Source organism: Vigna radiata, chromosome 5 (genome assembly GCF_000741045.1).
Source record: "Vigna radiata var. radiata cultivar VC1973A chromosome 5, Vradiata_ver6, whole genome shotgun sequence".
Taxonomy (NCBI): Eukaryota; Viridiplantae; Streptophyta; class Magnoliopsida; order Fabales; family Fabaceae; genus Vigna; species Vigna radiata.
In genome coordinates, this window is record NC_028355.1 from 1,851,017 (window position 1) to 1,861,406 (window position 10,390).

The 10,390-nt window shown below is 31.3% G+C and overlaps 1 protein-coding gene across 1 annotated transcript; it reads left to right on the forward strand.

Annotated features, from left to right (window-relative positions):
* Window positions 1–376: 376 nt before the first annotated feature.
* On the forward strand, window positions 377–2,641 carry LOC106760060 (putative pectinesterase/pectinesterase inhibitor 45). The gene is made up of 3 exons (XM_014643497.2): window positions 377–1,606; window positions 1,695–1,855; window positions 1,932–2,641. The coding sequence occupies exons 1-3, from the start codon at window positions 555–557 to the stop codon at window positions 2,621–2,623; spliced, it is 1,905 nt and encodes a 634-aa protein (XP_014498983.1). The 5' UTR covers window positions 377–554; the 3' UTR covers window positions 2,624–2,641.
* Window positions 2,642–10,390: the final 7,749 nt, after the last annotated feature.

Genomic DNA, 10,390 nt, shown 5'->3' on the forward strand with positions numbered 1-10,390 from the left:
ATTGGAATCATATATACAATAAAAATAAAAACAAAAGTACAAACCACGGTATTCGTGTTAAGCACGATTTAACTAAAAATATATCTAAAAGTTAAAAAATAATTTTTTGCTTTAGAGGGTAAATATTAATGCTTCTTGAAATATGATAATTTTAATAAGCATTATTCTAAACCAAACTAACAAAGTTGTTTGTCTTGTAACCATGTCTGTTGTTCTATTTTTGGCTGTCTCCATGGTGGAACGTGGTTCATGCAAAGCTGGTGAAAGTGGCGAAGTTGGCAACAGAAGAGAGTAATTCGTTCGACTCATCACCGCATTAATCTATGAACCCTATGAAGAACTTCCAAAAATAGAATAGAAACGAAAAAATCTCTGGTCTCCACGTACATGCATGCAGGAAGAGTATAAATTCGGGGAAGCTGATGCAAGAAAGCAGAGGGGGAAGAACCGAACAATAAACAAACGCCCCCTTTTCTCCTTCGCCATATCCACTGTCCCTTGAGTCTAGGGCAGAGTCCTCTCTGCCTTAGACACTAACAACCCACCCAACCACAATGGCCTTCCAGGATTTCGAGCTCATCACGGAGCGCCGAAGAAACGAGAACAGACAAAGGCTCAGGAAGAAGATCATCATCAGCGTGGTTTCCGCCGTTCTTCTTGCATGCGTGGTTGGTGCCGCCACCTTCGTGGTTGTTCAGAGAACCGGTTCTTCCACAAAAAACGCAACCCCAATACAAGAAGCCTCCGCGAGGCCACACGTGGACCAAAGTTCGAGGCTGGTAGAAATGATCTGCGGCTCCGCGGAGTACAAAGACAAATGCAAGAAAACCCTCGGTGAGGCTCTGGAGAAGGACCCCAAGCTGACGGAGCCCAAGGACCTGCTCAAGGTGTCCTTTATCCTTGCCGAGAATGAGATGAACAAAGCCTTCAACGAAACCACGAAAATGGAGTTCGCGTCCCCAGAGGAGAAAGGCGCATACAGTGATTGCAAGGAGATGTTCGATGACGCCAAGGATGAGCTGAGACGTTCGATCGACGAGGTCGGAGAAAACGATGCCAAAGTACTCTCCACGAAAGCTGCGGAAATCAACAACTGGCTCAGCGCTGTTATGAACTACGAGCAAACCTGCATCGACGGGATTCCCGAAGGAAAGATGAGGGAAGACTTCACGAAGCTATTCGCCGAGTCAAGGGAGCTTGTGAGCAATGCCCTTGCCGTTATGTCGCAGTTTGCTTCGTTCTTTTCAATCTTCCAAGGAGCTGGGAACATTCACGTTCCATGGGAAACCACCGATAATGATGCACCTGCCCCTGCTTCTGCTTCCGGTTCTTCTGCTTCTTCTGCTTCTTCGGCTTCTGCTCCTGGTGTTGCCCCTGCAGGTTCTGCTCCTGCTCCTAGCTCCGCTCCTGGTGCGGCTCCGGTCCCAATGCCTTCCTCGGATGATCCACTTCCAACATTGCCTATCCCTACTTGGGCTGGCCCTTCTGAGTTCAAAGGATCAGATGAGAAACCCACACCCAATGTCACCGTCGCACAAGATGGAAGCGGAGACTTCAAAACCATCTCTGAAGCCTTGGCTGCCATCCAGACACCATACGAGGGAAGGTACTAATCTTTTCTCTTTGGATTATTTTAAGGAAATATCTGTATCCGTGGATGCTCGTGCAAAGCATTTACTTTTAATGCATGGCAGGTACGTGGTTTATGTTAAAGCTGGAATTTACGATGAGACCGTGACAGTGACAAGGAAATTGGTAAACCTAACCATGTATGGTGACGGAGGTGACAAGAGTATCATCACTGGCAACAAAAATTTCGTTGATGGAGTCAGAACTTTCCAAACTGCATCATTCGGTAAGAGAAAACTCGAAAACCCTTGGATTTCTTGAAGGCTGTGTAGCTAAACAGAAATTTGACATGCACATTGCAGTGGTACTGGGAGATGGATTCTTGGGCAGAGAGATGCAATTCAGAAACACTGCAGGAGCAGAGAAGCATCAAGCAGTGGCTGCAAGAGTGCAAGCCGATCAAGCAATGTTTTTCAACTGTGTCTTTGACGGTTACCAAGACACACTCTACGCCCAAACCCACAGACAGTTCTACCGCGACTGCACCATCACCGGCACCATCGACTTCATCTTCGGTGACGCATCAGCAGTGTTTCAAAACTGTACAATATTGGTGAAAAAGCCCCTTGAAAACCAGCAGAACATTGTGACTGCACAAGGGAGACTGGACAGGCAAGAAAACACTGGGTTCGTTCTGCAGAAGTGTGTGATCAAAGCTGCTGATGACTTGGTCCCGTTGAAGGGGACGGTGAAGAACTACCTCGGAAGGCCCTGGAAGGAGTACTCAAGAACCATCATCATGGAGACTCAAATAGAGGACTTGATTCACCCAGATGGGTGGCTTCCATGGGAAGGGGACTTTGCACTGAAAACCTTGTACTATGGTGAGTTCAACAACAATGGAGTAGGCGCCAGCACCTCCGCTAGGGTGAACTGGCCTAACCGCAAAGACATTGATAGGGATGAGGCTAACAGGTACACGGTTGAGGCTTTTTTGCAAGGGTCATGGATCAATGGAACAGGAGTCCCAGCTCAAATGGGCTTGTACTCTTAAACCCTTTATTCTTCTCAATCATTAATATTTTCCTTCAAATTCAAACTCTTTACGTCATCTAATTTTTCAATGGGGTAACTTTGATTAAACTTAAAAATAACTGCTTCTAAAATAAACACTTTTTCTTTTTAAATTCACTTTTATAAAAACAGGAAACTCATTATTTTAAAAATAACCATATTAGTCAAATATATATAATTATATATGAAGTTATAATTTTATAATTACGTTAACTTTTATAATTACCAAAAAAATTCCTTTAGAAACTGAGGCCAGTTAATTAATAAAATAATTGAATACATGAAGTTATATTATACAAAAGTAAGACTAGCATTAATTACACAGTTATAGTTTCAAGAACATGACTTTGTCTTACATTTCTCCCACTTTATGCAACCAAATATACTGTAACCATACACTAGAAATAAATGTAATTATTTTCAATTTTGACTGATAGACTATAAAACTATAAATACATTTGGTATCGATTGTTTTATATATATATATGATAGAAAAAAAAAAAAAACGTTTTACAAAACCAACATAAGGTACCAGCTGAAATAATTGGGTTTATTTATAAGCAGTTGCCTAGATTCCAAAAGTGACAAATTTAAAAAGGCTAAAAATAATTTTATCATCAATTATAATAATTAGACGTTTATCTTATATGTTACTTTAAATTATATAGCTTATATGTTTAAGTGTATTTCATCTTAAAAATAAACAATGATTCAAAACTATTTTAGAAAACATTATTATTACCATATATCAAAGAAGATCAAATTGTTATTTTTTATGATGTTGATATGAAAAGAATGGTTTAAAATACGTATATCTTAATAGGATATTATAATAGGATATGTGTATGAGTCTAGATTGACTATTATAAAATGAATTTAATTTCATCTTAATCAAGAAAATTTAATTTTGATGTTATATGAATCAAATTTAAAAAAAAAATGTAAAAACTATTTTATTAATCGATTACACTAACATAATAGATCATGTTAATCTTGAAAAATAATTTTATTTCTTTAATCAAGTTAATCGATTAGGTTAATAACATAATTAATTAATTATACCATAAAACAATTTTTTTTAAAAAAAATATCATTCCTTATTATTTGAGAAGTGATTCTTTACAAATCAAATGATCTGAATAAATCTGAATTAGGTTAGAACATTTTATTGGAAATTTTCATATTCATAAAATTTTTAATTAAGATTGAGGTGTTGTAAAGTGTCTTGTTTGACATTGGTGTCATTTGTAACATACATAAGATTTATTCTTTCTTTTTTCTTTTCTTTATTTTCATTCCATTTTTGTTAATCTTATCACTACGTAGATTATTGTTTTTGTGCAATTATGTGATACAATGAGATGTTTTTTGCAATTGTGTGCTAATCTTGTCACACAATTGCACTAGAGTATTGTTTTCAGGTTTATTGAATTCTTTGTATCTTAGAGTTTAGAATTCTTTAGATGTACTAATAATATTGTAAATTTTATATGATACAATAAAATAATTCTAGTTCTGGTTGCCAGTAAAGAATTAGATGTAAATTCTTTGAATGGAATCAGTATAAATTTATGTGTTTTTTTTTTTTTATATTAATAATTTAAAAAGGCTCAATTCTCATTATCTCAAGTGATTGATTAATAAGATTGTAAAAACTGTTCTAAAAAATAAAACTTTGAAAAACCAAATCACCCTTAATTGGTATTTGAATATTAGTCAAATCAATTTTCAACAAACATGAAATTTATGGGATCCAGAAAACTAATAAAAGTATTTATATCTAAGTGTAAGTTTGAAGTATCCATAAGGTGTAATGTATTTTCCACAGGTTAAAATTAGTAATATTTAACTATATATAACCCTAACATATATTGTAAAATAGTCGAAAGTAGAATGACCCACTATCTATGTGATGTTAAATCCTTACACTAAATGGTGTTGTAAAGAGATTTCTGGATTGATGTAAAAGGCCACCAAATGAAGAAAAACACAAAGGCAATAATGGACATGAAACACTAGATTATGATCATGCTGAAAACAACAAAGATGCAATTAAGCCAACAATGTTTATAGGTTTCTACCTTTATACTAGCTAATACTTACACGTACCCTTTTGGGCCACTTATTCTCGAAGCTTGTAAGATGACAATGCTGCATCATAACGTTCCATAATATCTTCGACAACTGAAAAAAATATTTTCTAGATACTCATGTTCCCCAATCTTAGTGCAAATTAACAATAATCACTAAAAGTTTGTTCTTCAATAATTTGTCTTAGATAAATTTTCTATGAGCGTCAAATATTTATGTATAATGTTTTTCTTTTATATAAACAAATAATGAATTTATTCTTAGTAGAAACATTTTGGATGTATATACTTCATTCTTCCATCTACATTAGGAACAGAGTGTTCTCATCAAAACCATCCAAGTGGTATTTCTATATACAGAGTCTAGCATGTACTCAGTGCTTTTGAAGTGATTATGACAATAAAAGATAAGCCAAATCCAAATGAAACATGTTTTTCAAAATCAAAAACAAAACGTGTTGTCTCACTAATTCATGTCAAAGAAAGTGGTGAAAATTATGAGTGTTGAGACAAATTGCAGACCACAATCATGCATAGATGTCCTCGGATATATTTTCTACCATCCTTTTGTTCTTTCGAAATTTTCTTTCCTGATGTTATGCTTTAAGTGATGTTCAACTTTAACTTTCCTTACTCTTACATTAACTTACCTTACTCAGTGTTTGTTTTGTAGATATAAGTAGTTGGTAATTAGCATTATTATGTTTTTTTTATCTTTTATTGATATTTTATTATTGTTTTTTTAGATAATTAAAGTTTTATTTAATAAATTCGGAAAACATAAGTATTTAGTTTATATTTTACACAAAATTAGAAATTTTAGAGATTCAATAAGATTATCACTAGAATTAAATAATTAACTTATCAACAAAATTAGTTATCCATAAAGCTTATTATTACAACTACAAATCTCAAGTCTTTAAATAGAAGGTTTAAACAATTAAAAAAAATATATTCCTTTTTCAGAATAAACCTCCCCTTTTAGGGGAGACAGAACTTGATCTAAAACGAGAGAAGGAAAAGATTGATTTTGGAAGCTATAAACATTCATCGTTATTATTTTTTAGTATTCAGGATTAAATGTAATGTATCTTAACTTTTTGTGATTTCTACTATTTAATATAATTATTTTTCATTACTCTTGTGTTTTATTCTCGATTTTAACTTTGTGAGTTGATTGATTGCATATTTGTGTGTATCTGATAATTAGACACTATACTAAAACATAGACTAAGATATAACAACTAATTGATTGTGGATGTAAACATAGAGTTCATCATTATTCATTCTATTTAACATCCAAACTCTTGGACTATTAATAAAAAAAAATATAAAACATTAGGGTTTTTATTAATAAGTTTAGACTTGTCTTTTGTCTTTAAAATATTAGGACTTATTAAATAGTCATGTGAATACTAGAGTAAAATATATTGTGTTTTGTTTTCACATAGTGAAATCTCTATTGCATTTGTTAATTTCACCATTTAACTGCTTTCTATAATTTAGAATTTGTCTTATTAAAAGTTTATTCCTTTTATTATTTTAAATTGTTTAACCTAAATTAGTAAATAATCATAATTTTATTAAAAAACTCGAGTTTTTATGAAAAAAATGATATTTGAACTTATCTACTTTATTATTTGTATGATTTGATACACTAGCTAATGTTGTAAGTTTTTTGCGTTCTTGTCAATGGCGTTTGGTTTAGTAAATTTTGTTTTATTTACCAATTTAGATTTAAATTGTTTATATTATTTATATTGTTTGTTTTAAATTTTATTTATAATTAAAATAAACTATTTAACTGGTCCCTTTTTGTTTATTTTTTTTTTTTTGCCTGTTTTATCTAAATATTTATTCCAAGATATTTTATCCTAAATGTTTAACTCTCCATTTTAGTGTTTAATAACATAAACCATTCATTTACAAGATAATTTAATTATTTTTAATATTTTTATTTGTTGCTTAATTTTGTGATGTAAAATATTATTTTAATGTTTTTTTATATAACTATTTTTATTTTCTAACACACTATCAAAAGTTTAATTCTATTACTAGAATTGTCTAAAAAAGATTTGTTTATTATCATATAATAATATAATTTAATGTAATTGTCTATTAATCTTTTTTATTATCATCAAACATATATTGAAGTTGAAAAGATGAAATATTTATGTTGAATTTCAATTTTTGTTCTTAATGTGATTTTATTCAAGTGGTTTATTATATTTTTTGTTAGTGTATGAGAAAAAGAGATTTCATTCAAATTTAAAGAATGAGAGTAAATAGATATCTAAAATATTTTTAAATTTGAATATGTAACATCTCATTTTAATTATATAAAACTACTAAAATAAAATATTACATATATGATAATAAAACAACTAAATAAAACAAACCTATCACTTTAGACTAGAGATCTACATCTTGTAGAATCATTTAACAACCCTTCTGTTTCACCTTCATCGCTCGTCGGAGCAACTGAAAAGAACGTCTCCCTAAGCTTACACCATTTAGGTGATCATTGCAAAAAAAAAACAACACATAGACAGACAACACAAAAGCAAGGGTAAGCTAGTGGTAAAACAGTTCATCATAATACAATAAAATTTCATTATACATTATATTACACACATAATAAAACATACATCCTAATCATATCACAGACTTAGACTTGACTCATCCGAATATAGTATGAATGTCGAGGTATGGTGGTTTATGCATTTATGGTGGCCTCTACTACTCTGCAGAGTCATTGCCAATGGGTTTCACCTTACCACACACAATGTTAGTTCTCAAAATGTCCTTTTGCCAAATGGAGAAAGGCCCCTCATGCTAAGATCTCATGTTACTCCCCACCACATAACCATCCATCTCTACTTGAGTTGGGGTTATTGAGAGTGTCAGGATAAACCTCTAGTACTTAACTTCGACCATTCATACTAACAACACTACAAGACACCACCATATAGCTTCTCCACGAGGATCATGGAATTACGTCCATCAATATCATTCACATGATCAACCACGTATACCTCATCATTATATATCATACATAATTATAGACATAACCTTACATATTTCCATAGATCATACAACAAACCTGTATATCTTTTATAAGCATACACATAGGTAAAAGGATTAAAAAAACAATTAAGAAAACAAACCTACTCACTCAGCTAACAAACTATGCTCGCCCAACTAGAGGCAAAACAGCAAGCTTCCTAAGCTAAGCGAGCTAACTCGCTCAGCCACTGCAAATTTCTGCCAAAAACTCCAAAAACTTGCCCAGTTAGCCAATTTTGCTCACTCAATTAGCGAATTATAATTGCCCAGCTAGACTGCATTATTCTGCAGCACTCAAAACTGCAAAACTAGCACTTCTAGACCACCCATTACCTATTCTAATCATTTTACCAACTTCTAACACTGCTAAATTGGATTATAAACTACTTTAGACCTAAACAAAAGTGTATAACCTATCTTAAACTAATAATCAATAGTTTATAACAAGACACCAACTCAAAAGCCTCTAAATTATAAACTTAAGAGACCAAAATCTCATTCTCTCAATTCTAGTTCATTTTTAAGTGGTTTAAGGGCTCTGGAAAGTTATAAATGACTTACCAATAACCTCTAAACTGACCAATTTGACCCAGAACCTATAATTCAAAATCTCACTACTCCAAACCCCAAAAAATATCCCTACAAACCAACCAAAACACCTTTAAAGTACTAATACCTCATCTTAGATCATATTTCTCTTAACTCCAAGTTTAAACAAGTTCCAAAAGACCAAATCAACTATGTTAAACCACAAATCCTCACCTTAAACCAATATTTCAGAAAAATTCAAGTTCAAACCTTCATTTTAGACCAAACTTGACCTATAACTCTACTCACACTTTTACTTTTAACATTTTCACCAAAAATTACACCAAAACCATCAAGTCAACCGTGTTCATAATCTTAATCCAAGTTCACACAAAATTTAAATAGAGAATTAATCACCATACCATTTATTATCCTCAATCAACATATTTAACATAAAAACACACATTTTAGGCATATTCAATCATATACTATCATACATTCCAACAATTACAGTTTCATACATTATAATGTAATTTAAAGACAAACATTAGTTTCCCTTACCTCACAAGGAACTATTATAACTCTAGAACCCCATACTCGTTGCTTGACTCAAGGAACTCTAAAGACACCTACGAAACGTCGAATTTAAATCAGAATAGGTCTTTAGGACCATTCATTGACAAGGAATGAGGAATAAATAGGGGTGAACACATGCATCAACCATCAAAACTAGAGATTTTAGAACAAAACGGTGAAAAGAAAAAGGAGTCAAAATTTATTTGCTCTATAGAAGAAATTGATCGGGTAGAAACGTAGACTTCGCTGTTGTGTCATTTAAGAACCTCCTGATCATCAAAGAAATAACTCATGAGTTAGAAAAGATAAAAAGAAGGTAGAAAACTCAAGAGAAAAGTTTTTGGAGAGATAATTTATGTTTTAGATAATAAATGCAATATAAACTTTTGTTTATATTACAAAACCTTTATTATTAAAATAAGTCGGTCTCATTAAAATAAAAATATCCATATAATCTATATACTCTAATTTTTTTTTCTTATGAAATATATGCTTTATTTTATTTTTAAATTTTATCAAATTTGTTTCATTAATGTTTGTAAATTTAATAAATGTTTTAGTTGTAATGAAATTTTATATGGTACACCTATATAATTATAAATTTTTCCTAAATATTTAATATTAAAGAAACAATAATACGTTCTTTTGATATGAAATATTTAATAATATTATGTTTCCATTTTTTATAATTTTATAAGAATTAATTAATTAATATTAAAATAAGAATAAAGTAATTATGAATATGAGCACGGTACGGGTACGGATACAGGAGTATCCCGTTACCAATAAAAAATTTATACCCTTTGACTTTTGGATATCGAAATTTTTTGGGTTAAATATGTTTTTAGTCTCTATACTTTCAGACGATTTTGGTTTTAGTCCATTTTCAAACTAAGGTATAATTTAGTCCTTCAACTTTAGAAAACTCTGGTTTTAGTCCTTTTTACCAAACTTTTTTAACTTTATTTGTTGTTTCAAGCATGTTTCATTATAGTATTTGGATTGTTTAGACTGTTCGACACATTTTCAAGCATGCTTGAAACAATAAATAAAGTTAAAAAAATTTGGTAAAAAGGACTAAAACCAGAGTTTTCTAAAGTTCAAGGACTAAATTGTACCTTAGTTTGAAAATGGATTAAAACAAAAATCGCCTTCAAAGTATAGGGACTAAAAACATATTTAACTTTTTTTTAGAGGTGAGTATGAGATAAAAAAAAAAAAAAAAAAAAAAAAAAAAAAAAAAAAAACTTGAGAATGACAAAATTGATAATCAATAGAACGTTAAAACTTTATAGGTGATCACGAACCATAAATATATCAGGCAGTGAACTAAAATAAGGGTTAAACTAAAATAAGGGTTAAAGCTCTTGCTAAGAGGCAATAGAAGTTTTTTTTTTTGTTTTTTTTTTCTTTTTGATTTTAAAAATTTGTCACATCAGTCCCTAGTCCCTAGACTATATACTCGCTCTTATTTTTACATTTTTATT